General features: G+C 38.1%; 1 protein-coding gene across 1 annotated transcript in view; it reads right to left on the reverse strand.

The window, feature by feature from the left end:
- The window catches only part of cacna1bb (calcium channel, voltage-dependent, N type, alpha 1B subunit, b), a 144,796-nt gene that overhangs the window by 25,494 nt on the left and 95,284 nt on the right, over window positions 1–24,018 (reverse strand). The window contains exons 24-37 of the mRNA XM_053478085.1: window positions 22,825–22,884; window positions 22,564–22,670; window positions 19,998–20,009; window positions 18,405–18,425; window positions 15,449–15,545; window positions 14,615–14,775; window positions 14,277–14,414; window positions 12,586–12,787; window positions 11,836–12,000; window positions 8,982–9,092; window positions 7,851–7,934; window positions 6,688–6,690; window positions 4,536–4,655; window positions 3,211–3,276 (exon numbers count right to left, since the gene is read on the reverse strand). Coding sequence (XP_053334060.1) covers window positions 3,211–3,276; window positions 4,536–4,655; window positions 6,688–6,690; window positions 7,851–7,934; window positions 8,982–9,092; window positions 11,836–12,000; window positions 12,586–12,787; window positions 14,277–14,414; window positions 14,615–14,775; window positions 15,449–15,545; window positions 18,405–18,425; window positions 19,998–20,009; window positions 22,564–22,670; window positions 22,825–22,884 — 1,347 coding nt within the window. The remainder of the gene's footprint in view (window positions 1–3,210; window positions 3,277–4,535; window positions 4,656–6,687; window positions 6,691–7,850; window positions 7,935–8,981; window positions 9,093–11,835; window positions 12,001–12,585; window positions 12,788–14,276; window positions 14,415–14,614; window positions 14,776–15,448; window positions 15,546–18,404; window positions 18,426–19,997; window positions 20,010–22,563; window positions 22,671–22,824; window positions 22,885–24,018) is intronic.

Consider the following 24,018-nt stretch of genomic DNA (forward strand, 5'->3'; position numbering starts at 1 on the left):
GCAGGTGAGAAGCTTACCACCGAGGCAATGCCCTTTATAAACATTAAAAATAAACAACTTTTAATTGTTCATTAAGATAAATTTAACATTAATGGTAAAAATTGAGGAATGAATGAAGAGCTGGTGAGCAAACGCTATATAATATTATATATATACAGTATATATATATATTATAACTTGTAACTGTGTAAAAAAATATATAACTTTTTCCATGAATAAATTAAAAACAAATTGTCGCCAATTATACTTGAAATATAACTGAAATTAATCACTGACACACGTGTTGTTATTCAAAAATAAAGCTCTGGGGTGGTAAGAGTAACATTGCTTTTTGTTAGGACTCGTAACATCACCTGGTCTTGGATTATTTTTCTATAACAGCATGGACAGTTCTGTGTCTATGTGTATTTCGTAATCCCTATACCATGCAACCTGTGGTATTATGGCCGTGTGGTTTGTTAGCTAGTCTAGCTAGGAATTCTCTATTATCTTCATCTTCTTTCCCACTTTATCCGGCATACAGGGTCACAGGGGGCCTGGAGCATATCCCAGGAGTCTTAGAGGACGAGGCAGGGTACACCCTAGACAGGGTGAAAATCCATCACAGGGCGGGTGGGCAATTTGGGAATGCCAATGAGCCTGATCTGCATGTTTTTGGACTGTGGGAGGAAACTGGAGCACCCAGAGGAAACCCATCAAGCACGGGAGAACACAAAAAACTGTGTGCACACAGACCCCTACAGTAGGTGGGAATCAAACCTGGACGCTGGAGGTGCGAGGCCACTGACCATTATACCACCGTGCCACTTACTGTTGATAAAAATAGCAATAATTATAATATATATGTTATTTAAATATGTTTAAAATCCATGCTTTCGTAATTAAGAACTCATTTATCTACTTGAATTTACTGGCATTGCTTATTGCTTATAATGCAGTAAAACTGTATTTAATTTTTCTTTAGATGAACTTAGCACACAGATAATCAGTTAGCAAACTGTAACGACACTAATATATAAGTCATTTTGAGAAAAAAAAGATAATGAAAATTGTTCATCACAGCATTTTTTAAGCTAGCTAGATTAGCATGAAGGTTTAGCGGCTAAAGTTTCCAGTTTCCAGGCTAGCTAGTTTGGTAGCTAACATAAATAGATTAAATATCCATGTTTTAATGATCAAAACATAAGCTCATTTAAAACAAAACCTTATCTATTTACTGTCTGTTGGCTTGTACGGCTACAGCTAGCGATTTTTTTTATTTTCACTTTAAGTTTCATCCACGTTGTACAATTAGCCAAAGCTACCAAAATACACCATAACCACCCAAATCATTAACATTACCTCATTTAGACAGCATTCTGCTTTAAAAGCTTCTGTGAATAAAAATATTTAATTTTTTGCACATTTTGGATTATTTTGCTTTAAGGACCCTGTTTAAAGGGAAAAGGCCTGAGAGAGAGTTTTATGGAAGTATTATGAAATGCTACAGGTTAAAAAAAAAAATCCGTGTTCATAACTAGCCAAGTGAAGTTCACTAACACTTGCTAAAATGAAGCTTTTAATTAAGACAGATTCACAAATCTAGCAGTATTACATACCAAAATAAACAGAAAAAGTCAATTTGGCAAAGCTGCAAAGGTGACCTGCTTTTATAGACATCTATATATGAATTATAATTGAGTAAATGGTTTATTCCCATATCTCAGCATACGGGTGATTATACAGCTCACTGATTACGCAGCTCTTCTCATTGCATATGATGCAATTAAGCATTGATTTACAATGGCATCCTAACCGACTAAATAGCAGGCACCCGAGTTTCAAACACAATATAGGAGATTGCCCGTGCACTTCTAAACGAGCAATCAAACTTGAAGCCTGGAAATATCCATTAGAGTGACGATACTGCCTTCTTGCTATACTGACTGTGCCACCAAGACGCTTTCGTTTCACAAAAGCCGGATATACCCCGAGGTCTTCTTTTAATAAAAATATGTAAATATAAGAAGCTTTGACTTGTTTTTATCTCTGTTTTTGATTTATTTTTTTACACCTCATGCCAAACAGATCTGAGGCCTATGTTTTAAAGAAGGGTTCAGTTCTGTGTCACAGGATATGGCTGATTATACAGTTCACTGATTACACTACTTCCCTCAATCCTGCAATGCAATGAGCATTGATTTACAATTCCTTGCTAATCGACTGAACAGCAGGCTTCCAGAAACCAATAAGCAAGATGCTCTTAATTTCATTCAGTCTAAACTGAAGTACAGGCAATGGCTGTAGTAACAGATGTCTCATCCTCATTATTTCATTAATCAGCTCCATTAAAACGATTATCCAGACAAGAATTATTTAATTTCTGAACAGCACACTTAAAGAATGGTGCTTTATTTCAAAAGGCTATTTACGGCCAAATAAAAATGAGCACAAATTATTATTTTTAAAAATATAATAATGCATTTTATTACACAAGAATGAACCTGACCCCAAGCAAGACGTTTCATTCTATTTAACCTAGAAGGAGAATTTCTTAAAGAAGCAGCTCCCAGTTTTAGAGCTCTAAATATCAAACATTATTTTTCAGTTACTCATGATGAAATATATTGTTCTATTTCTACATTTAAAGTTAAGATACACTGATCAGCCATAACAATAACCCATTAACAGGATTTGGGGATACCCAAGGTGCATTTTGCCTGGAATAAAGGCTAGCCTGGCTGGTCTGACCCCACAGAAAAAACAATGCATGCAACATGCACAAGGCCCAGCAGGCAAAAAGTCCAATGCCACCAACCGGCCACCTAACTCCCCAGATCCCAAACTGATTAAGATTTTATGGGATATAGCAAACAAACAATTCTGATCCATGGAGGCCCCACCCTCCCCATGGAGCACAGGTCTTGTGGTGGCATACCTCGAGGGGCTAGTATTGCCCTAGTGGCACATGGGGGAACCTACACAATACTGGGTATAATGCTTTTCATTGTAATGTTATGGCTGATCTGTGTAGTTATACTGTATAAAAAAGACATTTTGTAGGTTGACAAGTTAATCTATAATTGATTTAATGGGGATAATTGAATAAATGTGGACTAAATAAAAGTAAATGCATAAATAAAAATGATCTGTATCCCGAAAAACATTTAAACATTAACCGCAACAGTGAGTGGCTTTAAACGTAATTAAAAATGCTGGAGTAGCACTCACCTGCATTCCAATGATGGCGTATATAAAGAAGAGCATGGCAATGAGCAGACACACATAGGGCAGTGCCTACAAGACAAAAAAAACAAAAACAAAAAAAACAGCCTTTTTAATAAGAGAAAATGGTGTCAACTTAAATATACTATAAGTTGTGTTATCCAGATACTAAAAGTGAAAAATAATTCTGCATATCATATGAGCATCTGTATTCAGATTAAACTAAAAGTGTGTGTGGCTTAAATCTTTTTGCCCCTTAAGACCACTGAAAAATATTGGAAAAAAATATAACAAGAGCTGTCGGCTTATGGCTTGTAAATTTTGATCCCGACAGTTCCTCGACATCGGCTGCATCACTTGGGTTGCTAGTATGTCTAGAGATACATGTGAGGCAGTTTTTTTCCTTTTTTAAATATTTGTGTAAAAACATTCTCATTCACTCACTCATTCCCTATACTGTTTATTCTGTATGGGGACTTGGGACATAGGGCGAAGTACATCCTGGATGGTGTGCCAGTTCATTGCAGGGCACAAGCAACACACATACTAGGGCCAATTTGGAAATGACATTTACTCTTATCTGCATGCCTTTGGACTTTGGGAGGAAACTGAAGAACCTGGGGGAAACCCACCATTCACCCCAAGGTTGGACTCAAACCCTTGACCCTGGAGGTGGAATGCCACAACACTAACTACTATTCCACTGTGCCACCATTCTGTACATATAAAATTGGTTGTTAATTTTATTTACCAATATAGAAATGAGCCATTAGCCTGATTTAGACTACCACAATCTCACAGTTACTACATTAATGGTAATACATCATTTTTCATCTCACATATTAGTCTGTCCTGAATGGAAATAAAAACCTCCCTCTTGCTTAGTTGCCTGTCCAACCAGACATGATTAAAATATGATGTTTCTAAAACCCTGCAGTCTTATATCTTATTTAAAGCCTCAACATGACAGTATAAAAAAGAGTGAAATAATAATGAAAGTCATCAAGTAACAAAAGACCAGTTTTATGTCAGAACATGAAATATCATGAATAATGAATAAGACCAGCTCATGCTTTGTTATAATTCTTGAACAAGCAATGACACTCCTCTCAGCAGATGTCACACATTCAAATGTTACTGTTGTGATAAAAACGCTTATACAATGTATTATAGTTTATGTAGAACAAAAAAAAAGCAAAGCAAAATATACAGTATAAGGTGCAGAAGTGAGGCAACCGTTTTAGTTAAATAGCAATTTAATGAGCATATATTTTAGCATGCACTGTTTGCTTTCCAGGGAATAAAGCCAGGCATTTATTAAAAGTCCAAACCTTAAAAGACTGAACAAAGGTCCAGAGCAGAATCCGGATGGTGTAGCCCTGTCTCAGAAGCTTGATGAGTCGAGCAGCTCGAAACAGCCTCAGAAAGCTTAAGTTGATCAGCTTGTTCTGCTAAAAAAGTCAAAATCAACACAGATCATGTTTTAAGAGCCAGGGTTTGTACTGTACTAGTCCAACTGACCACTCGGACAGGGTCTTTCGATCTATTATGCTTTACAGCAAGAATTTCCAAAATCGAAATCAGCAGATTTCAATTTCATTTCAATAGGAGAAATGATTCCTGCTTGCCAACGACATGCACTTTAATGGTACTCATTGTTGCATGGATGGATCTTAGAAAGAGCTGAAATCATGCATATGTCATTATCAGTAATGGCTTATATACTGTAGTATTGGTTTCAAAGAATAAGAAACCAACATTATTATGCACAACAGTGCAGAAAGCTTCAAGAATCTAGTGCTAGTGGGTGTTCAGGCGAATGTTGCTTAAATAGATAATCATTAAGTTAAAATCTCGTTGACAGAAATAGAAACTTAAGTGATTACAAAATAGAAATGTTACTTGTCCTGAAAGTTAAAGCGTATATTTAAGCAACAGTTTTCTTGTAGATGTGGCGGCAACAGTAGTTTAAATTGCTCGGATGTCCACATACTTTTTTATGATTGGGTTCTCATTCCAACCGAGCAAAAAGAAAAGCTGATTTCTCGTTTTAATTGATGACTTTCAGTCTTTAATGACTGGGGGGATCCATAATAATATAAAAAAAAATGGTTTTCCTAATTTCATATTTGTGATATTTGCATGTTCATGTGGACATGGCCTTGTGTTATAATAAACATGCTTGATTGACATGCCTCTGTACAAGACTTCCATTCTACTATGCTAGTCAAGCAGAGAGAGCCTAGTCAAGCAGAGAGAGCCAAGCACAACAATGCATGCACGGAGAATCTTAATTATTCAACCCTTATCGTATAAACCTTGCATTAAGGCTCTTGTCAGGGAGTGGAAAATATTATAAGAGGTTTAACAGTAATGTATATGACTCTGACTTCTGGAGATTTTTCTTGAGTGATATTGGTATAAGCGATAAGGAGTCAAGCACCACTGTCTGACATTATACTGCAACCATAATATGTTAAGCTGCTACTCAAGGACATAAATAAATACACAAAAACCTGATACTGATAATTAATATCAGCCTTCCTTTAACCCTTTAAGGATCATTGAGGACGGTGGCATCCTCAGACCTTATATCCTGCTGTTTGGCATTTTTCCTTTATTAATATTGCATTTACATACTTAAAACACAAACTATATTTTAAAATCTTACATTTTACAAGATTTTTACATATAGTTTGTTTTTAGCATTAAGTAGGTAGTAAAAACAGAATGTCTCTAGAATGTACGGTTTTCAAGTTTTCCAACACATTGTGTTAAAGAAGCTCTAGCCTATTCTTAATTCCTTCTTAAACCTTCTTGAAAATCTCTCAGAGAGAGCAGAAATTTAGTTTGTTCAAAGAAAATAAACTGGTAAAATGTCTGGTGACTTGTTTGAAGTGGTTTAAGGCACTCCTGGAAAAGCCTTTTTTCCCCTGCATAAATTAAATGAGAAAACAGAAAAAAAAGCCAAGTAGACTTTTTCCCTACTGTGACATCATATAAGAAGATACCCTTCCTTCAGCAGGAGCTCATTTACATAGACCCTGAGTTTGTCGGAGGAATGAAAAAAGGCATGAAAATATGCATTATCACTTAGGGGAGCCCTGAGACCTTGAGCATTTATATGTACTGTACTATTCTATTGAGACGAATTTGCTACCGAATCTACACCGATGCAAATTTGTTACGACCCCTGGAGAGCTTGGTAAAGCTCGGTAACGGCTCCTTACAGCATCTTGTGGGCTTAGTGGAACAGGGGGTATTACATTTAGCACTTTTTTTGTAAAGAATCATGCAATTGGTTTATAGTAATTGTATAAAATAAAATACTGGGCAAATATTGTTTTAACTTGTATGTGTTATTTTTTGGCAGCGTTGGCACTGTAGCTTAAATTTAGACAGACAAATAGGTAATTATCCACATATATGTAAACAGGCAGGACAGATGAACGGAAGCAGAGCAGGACAAATAAAGCCACTTACCGTCTGTGGAGTCCATTTGAGAGAGAAGGGGACAGGTGCCAACAGAGATTAAGCATGGAAACAGAGTGACAGTGAAATCATTAGGAGGGGACGAGAGTCTACTCTCTGAGACTCGACTGTCAACACTCATTGGGGAGATGTGTGCACAGCAGAGCTTCAGCCGACGAATTTCCTCTTCTAAATTTCGCAGAATGAGCATGTGAGTAAAATATGACTTGAAGGAGTTACACTACAGGCGCTTTTTTTTTTTTTTTTTTTATGTAAGACCTAATATTAATAATACAAAAGTTGATTTGCAATGATTCAGAGATGAAATTGCAATTCAGTAGTAAATCTTGGTGTTAAAGCCTAAATCTCAATCTTGCTTCAGTAGATACTGCTTACTGTACCCACTGTAGATACTGCTGATTTCTAGTCCAGCTTTAATTATAAACACTTTCCTGTTGTTCTAGGACTTTAATTTATAATGTGCACATGCGTAACACTTTCATAACACTTTTCCATTACTCTTCTACATCCATATACTTTACCATTTATGATTTATAAAAACCATTACGCGGTGTCACCTAGTAGAAGATGGGGTTCTTTCTCATGAGCTTTCAGGATGTTTTTCCTGTCCATTTTCATCTCCGACAAAGAAATCTCATTCCGTAACTTTAAAACTGCTCTGTGACAATATCTAATGCTGAAAGTGCTTTTTAAATCGAATTGAATGAATTTTTGCTCTCGTGTGGAGCGCGGGTTGTCGTGAACTTGTCTTTCCGTCTTGTCTTCAAGATCTTGTCTTACTCTCGGTATACCACAGTGAGAAAGAGAAAGTTGCAGACACGCAAACAGTAACACAGACAAAACACTGAAAGCCCGAACATAAACACAACATCATTATTCTACACAGGGGCATGCAAAAGTTTGGGCACCCTTACTGTATGCGAGTAGAAGGTGAACTGATTTTTAAAAGCCATAAAGTTAAACATGACACATTTCTTTAATTATTTCGTGTAAGAGTTTTTTTTTTTTTTTTGAGATCAGTTCATCTTTACTCAATTAATTTTTCATACTAGCAGATATTTTAAACATGGTTGCCCATCCTTTTGCATGCCACTGCATACGATCATGTACGTCATGAGTAAACCTGTACAGAGATGACCATCTCAACTGCTTACCTTTATTTCAGTGACCAGGATGTCAGTGATGCTGCCCAGTACAGTTACAAAGTCAAATATGTTCCAGGCTTCCTTTAGATAGTTCTGGATGCAATTTAATAGAGGATCAGAAAAAAAGTAGGGAAAAAATAACGTTGTTACTGTAATAGTATAACTTCAAAAAACATAACATTGTAAATGGATGTTAAACCTCATGCAGGCATACAGTATAACGTCTCATACATCGAGTCGTCCATCACAGGCTGTTCTGCCAGGAGACGCAGTCATGTCTGCATGTCTCTTCTGAATGCCACGGCGATTTGTCGAGTTGTGGCTGCCGAGGGCTTAAAACAACAGCAGCGAGGCCTTGCCATCTGCCTCAAGCTCAGAACAGGTGGAGGTAAGAGCATCGTGTGGGGACCAGAGTCATTTAATAAATGAGGCTACTAAATGGAAATGGAGCTTGAGATGGGCCCTGCTGCTGCAGGCACGGAGAGTGCAGATTTATGTGCCACTATTAGTGCCCTTTCTTATTCATCATCATCATGCAGTTCACACGCTTTCAACAAAATCCCTTCATCTTAGGTTATTCCTTTAATTAACCAACCAAGAAATTTCCAGTATTATGTTAATCTCCATGGGCGGCATTCAGAGGCGGCGACTTCAGATTAAAAATCACATCGATATTTACGCAAAGAAGTTCAATTCCGTTTAAAAGTATGGCTTCCAACCTTATTATCACATTAATAAAATAATAGCAATGTTAAAAGGGATAAGCTGACCAAGGACTCATCTGCTACGTTTGGTAATTAATCCAAAAACAATGTACTTCTTGGGATTTCCCCAATTAAATCACTTATTGAACCCCCCTACTAATTAAAATTATTATTATGATTTGCTGACTGTAAAGGGATATTATCGTCACCATCGTCTATACTGCTCTATTCTGGGTTGCAGGGGGCCTGGAGCCTATCCCAGGAGGCCTATCTGACAGGGTACACCCCAGACAGGATGCCGATCCATCCAGGGCACACATGCAAACACAAACATTTGGGAACACCATTTAGCATGGTTTTGGACAGTGGGAGGAAACCGGAGAACCAGAAGTCCACACACACACACACACGCACACGCATGCTGAGTGTTTCTCACCAGCAGACCAAAAGCGATGATCTTCAGGATACATTCCAGGGTGAAGAGGGCAGTGAAAATAATGTTCAGCCACTTCAGCATGTCCTCATAAGGCTTCGAAGCGGTACTGAACTGAAAGCAACAAAGCAGTCACATAAGAACTGGTTTACTTCTTTTGCTATAAGTGATATAATTATTTTTTTTTTTTTAGATTTTTAGAATCTATAACTGTATATTTATAGCAGGAAGTTTATAGCGTAACATTTTAACTAGATAGTAATGAGCTGTGTTAAGATCGTGATGTAAAACATAATGAGATGTCATTTTCCTGACGTATGATTGGTATTATTTCTGCTTATTAGCAAGCCATTATTCATTTTAGCAACCTATTAACTACATAGCCTCATTGCGTTTATGCCCCGGCATAAACAATAGACGTACATAATAGAAGTCAATCGAGCATTTCTCCAAGCAAACAACTGAGTAATAAACCTCAGGACAGCCTGCCTGTTTCTAGCTGCACTGCTTTGTGTACAGTAGTAGTACAGTACAGTAGCTTCTTGCTGTTATTTACTGCTTACTGGATTCCAAAAACAAGTGCAATATTTGTTCCGCTGTTAATTAATTCACAACAAGGTTTTTTTAACCTTCACAATTTCTATTAAATGCACAAATACGCAAATAAATTAGATACTTGAATCACTCCCTTCCCATTTTTTTCACCTACCAGAGGAGTGGATATAAACTGCTCTGTACTGTGCGGTCCTGTGCCGTCAATAATTACTGAATGAGCTTAAAATTACAAAAAGAAGGATATGGTTAAAGGGTTGAGCTTTGACCTTAAACATCGCAGGGACATGTATGGAACTTGTATGGTGGATAAAGTTTTTATATAGTTGAAAATGTAGTTTTTTTGGAAAGTGGACTGCAGGAACTGCTTTCAGGTCATCCTGCAACTGTTTTCGAGTGACTGGTGGCTTCTCTCCTACCTGTGCCATTAGTCTGAGAGTGTGTTGTGAAATCATACCTGCTGTAGGGAAAATGTGTTATAGATGCATGAATTTTTCAATTTGTACAGACATGTTTATGGTATTTACTGATGCGCTGTAGACTTTTCCATACGTGTTTTTTTTTTTTAGTAACGTTCTTATGTTTCTAAGAATTTTAGGAATCTTCACCTGCATCTTCAGTTAACACAAGAATTTTTTTCACAGTATTTTGTTTGTAAAACATGATTTATTTTTATTTCTTGACACCAATCTGGTATAAGATTAAAACCCAAAACATTATGTTTAATATTGACTAAGTTCCCTTTGCGCTGGGGGCAGCTTTGGCTACTTGGGGCATCTCTGGGGGTGTGCTGGGGGTTCTGGCACCAGGACATTAGCGGTGAATACTTTGGGTGCTGTGGGTTATGGGGTGCAGCCTATATGGATCAGACTTTGAAGTTTAAATTTGAAGGCCAGTTTAGCAACCTTACCTTCTAAGCCCCATATGCAGTGTTACACCCCTATCTCACCTAAGCGGTTTCGCGCGGTGGCCGTAAGTACGGTTCATTATGAATCACTGTGAGTTTTTGGCGCTGTGAGTTTCCATCTTTCCGCGTGAAAAATTAAACATTAAACAAAAAAACATGTTTAATTTTTTTTGCCGGTCCTCGCGGAAGCTTGCAGACCTTGCAGAACTTCGCGGAACGTCAGCGGAACGTCCGCGGGCAATCGCGGCAGCTGACGGTGCCTAACACCGCATCTCACCGTAAGTCAAACCGCATAGGTAAGATACGGGGATTAGGAGTTGAGTTGTGGCCAGTATTGACTTCTTTTCAGCTTATAGCCTATAACAGCACAACATCCCCTTTTAATATCTTACAGGTTTTTAACCCTTAAAAGGCTTTAAAGAGTTTAAAAACCCTTCTAGATCAATACTGACGTTTTTACTAGGGATGCACCGAAATTTCGGCCGCCGAAATTTTTCGGCCGCAATAGCATTATCGGTTTCGGCCGAAACATAAGAAAGCGCCGAAAATAAAAGCCGAAATTGTCGCCACGCCTCTCCCATCCTCCCGTCTCGTTCACGCTGTCATTACGCATCAAACACGGAGTATGTTGGCGGTTTGGAAGCACTTCAAAGTTTCAGATGAGGACAGCAAAGTTGCAATATGCAACATTTTTTTAATACAAACAAACAAAAAAAATATTTTAAACATGTTTTTTAATGAAGCCATTTTCGGTTTCGGTATCGGTTTTCGGCCAAGTGCATCCAAAAATTTCGGTTTCGTTTTCGGCCCAGAATTTTCATTTCGGTGCATCCCTAGTTTTTACCTTCCTTTCCATACTTTAAGGAAGAAGTCAAACATCTGTACTGTATCACACAATTGGTAATTAATACATGTGCACATTGTTATGCTGCTATGTTCATGACTGGACATTTTCATTTCAATTCCATCTCAATTTTTTTTTCATTTTTATTACTCGTACATAATGTACATTTTACAGCCAAATGTTTATGTATTAAACATTTTTCTAAAATATTTATAAAATATTTTTCTTTATTTAATATTTTAGATTTCTTATTTAATTTTTTTTTCATACTCTATTTTTCTTTTTCTATTATTATAGTATTCATATTTCATATTCTTTATTTCAAATACTTTTACAATATTCTTTAGGTTTTTAGGTTGTTAAAATGTTTCACTGCATATAATACTGTGTATGTAAATAAATAATATTAAATAAATAAAATTCTAATTTGAATTTAAATGTTTGGTTAGTGGTAAAAATCTGGTGCATCTGGTCAGCTCTAACTCTGAAGATAAGGATGTTAACAACAATGTCAGTGTGCATCAGAGTGCATCAGAGAAAAGACGTTTGCTTACCTTCATCATGAGAACCACCGTATTGACGGCAATCATCGCCAGGATGGAATATTCAAACGGTGTTGAAACCACGAACTTCCACATCTTGTACTGGAAGGACTGCTTATCCTGGGGCATGTAGCGAGTCAGGGGTTTGGCATTAATGGCAAAGTCAATGCACGCCCTCTGTGGTTAAGAAAACAAAACTGGTCTTAATCTTCTTATCATCATCTTATCAAAGCCTTAAAGGCACTTGAGGAAGCCTCCTCATTAAGAGCAGCTTCAGATCTGTGCCATGTTTCGGCATCGTTTTCGACATCGGCTCTTGATCTAACACTGTTTAATTATCAGAGGGAGCAGCTCGATGTCCCTTGATCTCTTGGAATCAAAACTAATCAAAGCGTTAGAGACAGAAAGCAAACATCAAACTAGTGTCTGCACCCAACAGAGAAATCTCTTAGAGCATTTTTAAACAGCTAATACTACATGCTAATGGCCTTTCTAATAATAACAGCTCTCTGTTGAGGGCGCGTAGTGCAGGGATAGAGAGAAACAGAAAAATGAAAGAATTACTATAGGAAAAGAAGTCGGTGGAAATCAATGTAAAGGTAAAAGAACCTTGGTTGGACAGGTGTGTTGTCCCTGCTCTTACAGTACTTGAGATAGAAATTCTCCAAAGGTTTTTCTCACCCTTAATATTTATCCCAGCAATGTGAGCGTATAGCAGACAGACACTGCCATCACACCATCACAATCACACACACTTTGTACCTCATTCTTCTCCAAGCTGCACTCAGACATGGCTTTGTCCCCTTGCTCCTGGAACGTGATGATGATCAAAGCTACGAAAATGTTGACGAAGAAAAATGGGAAGACCACAAAGTAAACCACATAAAAAATGGACATCTCCATGCGGTAGCCTGGGCTTGGACCTTGGTCTTCATAAGTGGCGTCTACCGAGTGTTTCAGCACCCTTCATACAAAAAAAAAAAAAAGAAGAGCATTTCAAGAAATGTGATAACAATTGTACAAAATGAATATACTGTAGATTCAAGGGGTGTGGCAACTTTTTTGGACTTAGATAGTACACCGTATCAAGCAAAATTACAACCTATTCAAGTTTTGGGTTTCCTAGGGGCCATTGCACACTGGACTATGGTGCACTGGGTGTTTCTATTATGGCCAGCATTGACTTTTTCGGCAGTTTGTGCTGCATTGGCTATACTGTGGGATCAAACCAGACAGGTTGGTCCCTGTGGGATGGGTGAGTCTTAGGTCCTGTCACCAGTTTACTGCCATATAATAAATAATCAGTGTGTTAATGGTATGTGGTATTAATGTCATGGCTGACCGGTGTATATCCATTATACACCATCCATGTATAGCTGTACAATGTTCATTGTTCATAAGTGTCGAAAAAAGTATATTACTTTCCTACACAATCTCCATTCCTTTAATGCAAGATTAATATCTTGTTCTAGGTTTTATAATAAGCTCCATTCTTCTAGGAAGACTTCCCACTAGATTTTTGGAGTATAGCTGTGATTATTTGTCTATTCAGCCACAAAAAGATACTGATTTTGGATGAAAACCCAGACGTGCAGTTGATGGGGTTCATTGAGCCCTGTTCAATTCACTTGAGTTCTTTTAATCTAAGCTTAGCAAACTATGTCTTCAAGGGCATCATGCTGGAACGGATTTAGGCCTGTTAGTTCCGGGGAAGACAAACTGCAAAAGATGTCTACAACATAAATGAACATCCTTTGCAATCATGTGCTTTCAACTTTGTTTGCCTATAAAATTTTTAGGTTTTCATGTGACTCATCTTAACGAATCCAAACTAACTTTAATGATATACACTCTATTAAATCTTTTTAAATTGGAACAAATGTTTTACTGTGACAGGCTGCACAGTGCCTATGTAACATTTATAACATTTAACCTCATCAGCAACCTCATTTCCCCTCTCATCTGTTCCAACCACTCAGCATTCAGCATTACCGGTATGCTCATCACCGGCCTGATCATTTTTCATCATTTGCAATTGTTTCTCTATGGTTTATTAAAAAAATGTTCATTTAAATTAGATGTTTTTATGGTTGAATGATTCACAGGTCACTGTGTGGCTTAGAAAACAAAAAACATTCCTATAAAAAATTGTCCATGTAAGCTCAAATAAACACTGACATTAAAAAGCGTAGACATACAGTACTGTTCCTTTTTTTTTTTTTTTACCTCGCTGTACATCACCCATTTTCCTCACACATGACCTAACACGGAGATTTCCCCAGGCAACATGGAGCTCACACCTCTCTGGGTTATGACATGAATGTGTGAGTAACTGACATGTAAGTAAGCATTGTGCATAATGGATAACGCTGTTACAGTACATGCTTGTCAGAGCCATGACAATGTTGATTAGAAAGTAAACCATCAGGATAATACAACACCGGTGTACTTACATAGGCCAACCCTCTCCTGTAGAAACGGTGAAGAGCGTGAGGAAAGCCCACAGCACGTTATCGTAGTGAAAATCATACTTCTTCCATACACGCGCCTTGGCTTCCACCTTATCTCCATCGTAATCCAAAAACTGACCCCTGGCACACAGAGAGGAAATGGTACACTGGCTAAAATAAATCTCAATCAAACATCTTATGAAATGAAGCGGATCTTTTTCCTGGCGAAGATATTTGCTCATGTCTTTGGACTGTTTGAAATATGAAACAGTGCTGCAGATATGAACGAGTGTGTGTGTGTGTGTGTGTGTGTGTGTGAGTCAAAAGAAAAAAATCCACACCTGCAGTCCTTTTCAAGAGCTTTGGATTCGTCTGTGCAGTAGAAGAACTTTCCTTTGAAGAGCTGCACGGCGATAACAGCGAAGATGAACATGAAGAGGATGTAGACGATGAGGATGTTGAGCACGTTCTTCAGTGAGTTCACCACGCAATCAAACACCGCCTGAAGACGTGGACGCACACACGAAGACATGCACACATGGCAAGAAAGATAAAATGTAGTAGCTCGAAGTGTAACATCAAATACACTCACTCACTCATCGTCTATACTGCTTTAGTCTGTATACAGGATCGCAAGGGGCCTGGAGCCTATCCCAGGAGAACTTGGGCATGGGGGGTACACCCTGGACGTGGTACCAATCCATCACAGGGCACACATACAGTACACACACACACACTACGGGCAATTAGGGAACACCAGTTAGCCTAATCTGCATTTCTTTGGATTGTGGGGAAAAAACGGAGGTCATAGAGGAAACCCACCATGCATGAGGAGAACATGCTCCATGCACAAAGACCCAAGGAGGGAATCGAACCTGGACCTTGGAGGTGCAAGGCAACAGTGCTTAAAATAAAAAGTATTTCTATGGCCATTATTTCCCTATATCAGTGTCAGCATTAAACTGAGTACAGTACTGATAAGTTTATTACATGATGAAATGATTCCTAATTCATAATCTTTTCTTATGACATTACATGCCTCTGAATGAATGAATAAAAGAGTCTAAAACATAATATGATTCAAGTTGAAGAGAACTGATTAGTTTTTGTTTGATTCAAAGAGAAGAAATAGAAGATTTGAATTAAACACAGTGTAAATGTGCCTTGTTTAGTACCTTGAGTTTAGGCAGCCGTTTGATGGTCTTGAGAGGCCGGAGCACACGGAGAACCCTGAGGGACTTGATGGTGTTGATGTCCTTGCCTTTGGTTCCTCTGTGTTAGAAAATCAATAAGTAAGTGCACACAGGCCTATAAGGTACAGCCCATAGAGACAGGAGGCTTGCATCTTCCTCCACACATACACACACACACACACACACACACACACACACACACACACACACACACATACACATACACACGCACACACAGATCCTTGGATTACTCATTAGTAAATGCATGCATACTGTATAAGTTAGGATTAAGTTACATATAATCAATGCACTAAAAACTCAAGGATCCTTGTGAAAGGCAATCAATTCACCCAAACTTTCACGAAAATTAACATTACAGAAAGGAAGAAAAGATATGGATATAAAGTGGATTTCTGATACATTTCTGTTGATAAAAAAAAAAAAAGAAAAAAATATACTGAAACTTACAGTAACATTATGGGTGATAGCTTCTACAATGGCATCTAGCGTATGGCTGAGTCAGCTAGTTTTAACAGTTTTTGTAACCCATAAATCAAAATAATTAAAGAAAAAGTGTGATTATTCCAAAATAAAGAAAATGCAGTTATACTGTAATTAGATAAATAAGATAAATTGTGTTAAATGTGTGGAGGGAGGTGGAAGATTATGCGAAAGCAGGATGATCAGACCTTAACCCTATTAGACTTATATTAAGAAAATAGTTGTTTTTTTTTTACTTTAAATTGTTTATTTAATGGGGCGCATTTACTTTTATTTCCACATACAGTACAGTAGCTTTGTTGTTACTTAGTGCATTACTTTTTGTCTAAGTGTACAGATGAGATTTATAATTTATGAAAAAAAAAAAGAAAGTAGAAAATAATACAATGCATACTCTTACACTGTGTGAGCTTATTATATAATTTAATGTTTAAGCACGGTCATGCAAAAAATAAATGTATAACAAAAGCATATGATTCTAATTCGAGTCTAATAGGGTTATACTGTACTGCATGGAAGACCTGCTGCCCAGAGGTAGCATAGATTTCTCTGGACATTACTAGCATTTCATAAGAACTCATAATAATAATAATAATAATAATAATAATAATAATAGTAATGATAATAGTAATAATAATAATAATAATAATAATAAATAAAAAACTGTCTAATATTGGTACTGCATTGTTAGCAGTCCATAGCATAGCTCAGCATTGTGAATGGTTTGATCGTTTGTACTCTCCCATGAGGAGTTACATTAGGGGGACACACTGATCGGTTTGTACACTCCTGCGTGTCAAAGATCAGCACCTATTCTCCCATTGCCTCCAGAGGTTCCACCCATCATATCAGATTTTCTACAATACCAGCTACAGTACAACAAGAGTGCAAGCTGCAAAAAATATGGTGGGTATGATTAAACATAACCTTAGATTTGCTAAAGAAACAATTTATAATGTTCATCCGGTAAAGGAGTGTCTATTGCCAATTTTTTTTTTTTTATAAAGATCAATATGTTTTCAATATGTTTTTCTTTGAAAGAGATGTTTTTTGTCTACTTCAAAAGAAAGGGGATTCTAAACATAGCTTTAAATGTATAGTAAAATGTATTTTTTCATTTATAAAAAATTGTACCAGAGACACTTATTCACTTCTTAACAAACTAAAAGTTGCCATTTCAGAGCCGCTAAATTTGGCCTACATCAAGCAATGACAACAACTAAGAAGATTACTTAGTTATAATTTGCTTTACTTATATTTGGACCACATCAAGTGAAAGACAACAACTAAGGAAAGAAGCCTCCGAGGGGTGCAGTGGTAAAGTTCTCGTCCTATCATCCGGAGATTGTGAATTCGATCCCCGGGTGATGCTGTAGCCTCTCGCAGCCGGAGGTCTAGAGAGAGCTGATTGGCCGATTGGGGATAAGAGGTATTTAGTGCTCCCAGATTAATCGTGGCTCTACAGCCATTTAGGGGCGTCTGTGAGCTCACGCAAGCGGAAGGATCGGATAGCGCTGTCCTCTGAGTGTGTTACGCTGCTCCCAACGGTGCGTGAGCGAGCAGTTCGAAAAAAGACGGTCATTAAAAAAAATGCGGTCATGCAAAAAAATCTAGCTGGAAATCACTTAAATGCTTGGGGAAGTTACATTACATTACAGCTATGTTTTATATTGTAGTAAAAGTATGATGTAAGAACAACTGATAGGATTGGCACAGAAAAGATGTGTGGCCATACCTACTGTTTGAAATGCTTCAGTTTGCTAGGGAGCATCAAGATTGAATTTTGGAATAAAGGAAAAAGGACCATTCAGAGCAATGGATGCATCAGCGTAAGAAGTGATGCACATGTAATGTATAATGGTAACTGTACAATCCTCTGCAGCAGGCAGTGTCATGACCTTCAGATGGTCTGGTATAGGCTTTGGAATGATATCTAGCAATACAATGAAGTCAGCTGATGACCTGAATGCACTGAATGACCAGGTCATCCAATCAATAGATTCGTTCTTCCCTGAAAGCACTGACTTCATCTGCTTGACACCACCCTTAACACCATGTTTTATTCCTCACCATAGAATGGTTAGACTGCTTTGAGCAGATTTCTGCTTCTAATATGTAATCATTTCTTTTGTAATATCACTTGTATTATTATTTTTACAAACACAACTAAATCTACTCTAATGGTTGCAACAGTTACTGTACTAACAATTTAATAAATGTGCCAGACTGTTATGTCTAATTTATTATAATGTTTTTTTTAAGTGTTTCCTTTGAGGGCAATGGCAGTAATAGTATCATAGTACTGTTGTACTAAATGGCATGTATGAAGGAAAGTAAAAGGCTTCATCATTGTTTTTTACGTGCGACAGGGAGCAGTGTCTGGAGGGAAAGGTCACGGGGGTTAAAGGGTAACTATAGAGATTAAGACTGCCCCCACCTGGTTACGCTTTGTTGTGATCTGATAAGGGAAAGCAAATGAAACCAAACATAAAATGTGCACATACAGTACACAAAGAGTACAGAGACAAAACACAGAGAGGCGCAGACGTAAGCAGCTTCACAGATAAAGAATAAGCATTTAAAGCAGACACAGCTATAGAAAGAGAATAAAGGAAACAGAAGTCATACAGAAAAAAAAAAAAAAACACTTAGCCCTAACAGTAGTTCTTGGGAAAAAAAAAAAAAAAAAACATTACAAGAAGCACAGAGTACATTGATGTGACATTTATCAATATTAATTACATGCACAATAGAGTGAATTCGATTTCGATTTAAAAAGCAGGTTGCGGCTTTGAAATAATAGGGAGCATACAGTAAATGCACGCACTCACACCAGAATCTGCGCACAACACGCATACACACTGTTCATTCCTGTTAAACATCCTTGCATGTGACCTTTACAGCCTAAAATGCTAATGATACTACAGAGCCCCTGAAAGGACAGGCTATACAGTAATTTCTTAGGTAAACATATGTGCATGTAAAGAGACTGAAGAAGTCTGGATATTATCACTTTGTATATATTTTCTATGTAGTGATCGTTTCCAGTAACTCAAGAACATCTTCCAAGTCCATATAGTAACCTGCCACAATTTTTGCATTGCTTGTTTTTGTATTTGCATTACTAATTAACAGTAATCTAGAAATGATTAATATTATTTGGCCGACAATTTTACCAAAGCAATCGGATACAATGAGGTCATGACCTTTAGTGGCACAATGTCTTAACCAATAAGCCATTGATGTTTCTAGGAAATCCATCAATGCACCTGTCAATGCACCTTAGTGGAGATATTCAAATGCTGGTTTCAGTTTTGTTTGGTGGCTCAGCAGTTAAGGCATTGGATTATGGTTCGGAAGGTCCCGGGTTCAAACCCCACAACCACCAAGTTGCTGTTGTTGGGCCAGGCACTTAGGACAGGACTGGCCCAGGCGGACATGGGAATAACATGTGAAACTCACAGGCTGGAACCTAAGCAAACGTTTAAACCTGGGTCCCTTGATTTAGGTGTTAAGGTTTGAAATGGAGGCCATTTCAGGCTTGACCGCAATAGTGTCTGGAGGTAACATCTGCTTTTTATGTTCTGGTCTGTGCATGATTAATATCTGGTATTTACCTAAGAGTATGTGGTGGTACCATGTCCTTTCAGTGATTCCGTATCATATGTGAAAACTATCATTGTATAAAAAAAAATCTCAATCTCGATCAAGAAAAATCTCATGCAATCTATGTCAGTTTTTGCAAATTTACAGTGACGATGCATTCACAAAAAGACATTATACAGTAAAGGATGACGTTTTCTCTGTGGTAATGGAAAATGGAAACAAAGCTGTGAACATTTGATAAAATTAGCACTATGAATGATTGTCACACACCAGATGGCAGTGTGGTGGAAACACAATGAGAAGATACAGGGCTGCTCATGTAGCCCGAGGTTAACACTTACTAACCCATGCATGCACTCACACAGACACAGGCATATACTGTATACAGGCATCTAGAGAAAACAGGGAGTAACAAAATGCGTACCCCATGAAGCTCCTGAAAGCAACACGGACAAGAAAAGAGAAAGGAGAAGGCACAGTAAAGACAGAAAGAAAGAAAGAAAGTAAGAGGCAGGGAAATGAGCTAAGCAAGGACACGATTGCTTACTATGAAAATTACAGAAGCGTACAAAGAGACAGAGTTCTAACCACAGCAGTATACTTTCAGACAAAGGCAGGGGAAAAAAAGATAAAGCCAAATGTGAGGCACACGTCGAACCATATGCTTACGTAGAACAAACATTCCTAATCCACATATAAGCCATTAGCTTTCACATAAGAGCGTCTCAGGGACCCACAGCTCACGATACATGCAGCTTTCAGACTAACTGAGTGCTTTTTATTGTTTGCAGGTCTCTCTCTCTCTCTCGCCTTTAAAAGCACCTCTACAACAATAAGAGGATCCAGTCCATATTTAAACCAGACCTCATCAAATCACACACACTTGATTAATGCGGTTAGCGTGAATATGGTATGTGGCTGAGTGTGTTGTTAAGCATTCAAGCACATTATTGTGTCAGGTTTATGTGCTGTAGGAGCATAGAAAAAAGTGCGCTACAGTGCATTCGGTATTTGTTTTGCTGCACGCCTGTACATCTCTAGAGTTTGTGTGTGCACTTGCTTGTGTTTTTTGAGTGCATTTGTGTCTACGAAAGCATTTTTGTTTATGAGAGTGAATGTGAGTCTATTCACACATGATAGCACTGAAGATGATGATGATGTCAGGGTATGTTTGAAATTATCGGTCTGGATCAGGCACCCAGAACTAGAAAAGTGGAAGACTACAAAAAAACGGATGGCAACAGAAGGTAGGGTTAGCAACTTGACCACTGTGATAGGGACACCCTCAACAAGCTAGAGATCTACTCACTAAGAGCTAAGAGAATGCACAATTAGGGTGACATGAGTAATGCCATTACTCTTCCTCCCCATCAACCACAGCAAGACTCGCCAGATGTGTGCATTTCTGAATTTGTGTACTGTACAGTATATGGAATTGAGGGCTGATAGTGCTTTCCTGCTTATTAAGCAAAACTTGCAATTCGGTAGCATCACACATACGAGGAAGCATGTCTTTGGTAGACATCATGTGATAAAGAAGAGCTGGATGGCTGGTGGGTGGGATTTGCAAACAAAATACTAATATAAACAAAACCCCTATTAGCTAGTTCAGGTGGCATTGGACTGGCATTGAGGGCAGAGTCAATCCTTGGTCCAAACAAAGGAATGTGAAAAGATCAAGAAGGCAATAATCACTACCTGTGCTGTTTTAGGGATTCTGTTTGCTTTCACCATGAACAGGCTGACAAAACAATCTGTTCAGGTGCAGTCTAGGAGCCCACTAATGTCAGCCACCCATCAGGGACTTTATGGATGATCTGACTGTGATAACAACATCTGTCCCAGCAAGCAGATGGATTCTCAATAACTTTGAAGACCGGATCCCATGGGCTCGTGGCCCTTCTAGCCAGTAAAATCCATATCCCTGGGTTTGAGCAGAGGCATCATCACTTAACTTCACACTTGACAGCACTGCCATAATTCCATCCATTATGATGTAGCTAGTTAAATGCTTGGGCAAACAGTTTGACTTGAGATGAGAGGGATACTGTACATTTCTAGACACCAAAGCAGGAACTGGAAGCTTGGTTATTCATTTATTGAGAACTACAGTACATCCAAACCTGGATATACCAACATGAACAAAAGGATTTGTTCTTCCACAAATCCTTCAAATCAGTCAAATGCATTGGAGAGAAGAAAAATTGGTTCCTGTGGAAGTATCTTGAATTGCCTAGAGACCTAAACAGCATCATCTTTTACGGTCATAAGAACAGAGTCTCCAAAATCAACAGTCTAAAAGATGACCTTTTAAAAGCCATGCAAGGAAGATCAGCGCTGTGACCCAAAGGTATAATAGTGAGGACACAAAGTGGTGAATGTGTCAGGGTCAAAAATAATAACAATAATAGTAAGGTGGGGGTTTATGAATGATGTTATGCATGCGATTATATTTATGTATCTATGTGTCTTTGTCTGTTTTTACATAAATGATTTGCCGGTGTATGTTCATAGAAATCTGACTGAATTTCGCCTGTGTGTGAGTATAAATGTATGCTCCCTGGCGAGTAAGCAATTTAAACTCATTTGAGTAAATAAGCATGGCCTCTTGTGTAGTGGTGAGAATTAAAGCTCTGATAGAGTAAATCTGTCTCGGTTCGAGCCTGCTTCGGTAAGCGCTGCTAAGTTTGGCTACACTCTCCTGTGGGAGGCACAGGCAGATATGACAGTTAACCAGAAAAGCTAGCTCAGGTGTGCGTCAACAATACACATAATCCCCGAACACATTTAACACTCTTTCTTTCCACAGGAAGCAGCAGACACACCTCCGTCCCTCTACTCTACCGCACCGACTGCTGGAGAGGCAGCAGTCATATCTTATTTTCATCATTTTCAGCCCAGTGCTTTTTTTCCTGGATTGAGGTTGACAAGACTGGATTTTCTCCTTTTAGCCGCTGCTCTGACAAATCCGAACAGAAGAGTAAACTCACGAGCAGGCAAAAGCCACCAGGGCACCGCTGACCACAATGAAGTCTAGAATATTCCACAGGTCTCTGAAGTAGGAGCCAGGGTGGAGAAGCAGTCCGAGGTCAATCATCTAACAGACAAGTAACACATCGGAAACAGAAACATTACTCATAACATCTACTGTAAGAGTTACTACATACAGTACAGTATGACTAGGCTATAGCATCTGCACTCATAATATTTGCAACAGTCATCTTTTTGTGTTGGAGTCCTTTAAAGAATACCTTTATCACCATTTCAAATGTGAACACGCCAGTGAAGATGTAATCTAAATATTTCAGCACCTGGAGAAAAAAAAAAAAGGGGGAAAAAACAAAAATGGCACATAACTTCAAATTCAGTTTCGAGGAAGATATAAACCTTCAGGCTTACATGTGAATAATTTACAATATTAAAACATTAATATCATACACGCCGAAAAATACTAAGCATGGAACCTCAGGTCGGATACACTGTACTTGATAAACATTCCTATTTGATTTAACCCCTGGTTAACTTTCAGATTTCCCCATAACCAGGCAAAGGTCTCAGACTCAGACTGGCCTGGAGGGATGATGATTACAGAACGTTGCATAAGCAGTCAGCCTTTGTAACATTAAATAATTTCAAAGTCTTGCCGTGAAATGGATGAAATTTATATCTCATTATAACAGTGGAAAGATCAATATAGTTAGCAAAATTAAGCAGGTAAAAACCCAACACTGTTCACCAGCCTGAGAACGCTAACCTGACAGTGAAGCATGGTGCCCTCAGGCTCCATGGTTGGTTCCTTGATGAATGCCTTTATTACCCAAACACTGACTTTACTCAGCAGGCCTTCTCTAGAGAAAGTCGTGGTTGTGCTATATTACATTTTATAACAAAATTAATTGGAGCTGAAGGCTGGTGCACCATTTTTCCTGGCACCAAAATGGTTAAAATACTGTACATGCTTTCCAAGATCTTTTTATACTGGTTGTAGCCCAGTGAGTGTGTGTGAGTGAAGGGGTGTGGCTTAGCCCCGTCTCCATAAAAAAAGGCCAATCTGCATGGTTCACTCACACACGCAGACAATAGAACATAATCCCTTGCATGCACTTGAATATAGAAGTCAGTCTGCTGTCTCTGAGCCGGATATCTTGGAAACCGTTTTGATATAAGATATGGGCCGTGAAGCCCGACTTGTATTAAAGTTCAATTGTCTCAAAAATAATAATAGTAGGGGCTTTCATATGGAAGTGTAACACCCATTGCTCTTCCTGCGATATCCCAGATGTATCTGAATTTTTCTACTTGCATTTTGTCAACCTGAATTTTAATATGTTGATTTTGTCATCCTGAATTTTATTACCTGAATTTAGTCGTCCTGAATTTTATTACCTAAATTTTGTTGTCCTGAATTTGTAAGGGGAAAAAAATAAGAAAAATATTTTTAAAAT

This window comes from Clarias gariepinus, chromosome 19 (assembly GCF_024256425.1).
Source record: "Clarias gariepinus isolate MV-2021 ecotype Netherlands chromosome 19, CGAR_prim_01v2, whole genome shotgun sequence".
Classification (NCBI taxonomy): Eukaryota; Metazoa; Chordata; class Actinopteri; order Siluriformes; family Clariidae; genus Clarias; species Clarias gariepinus.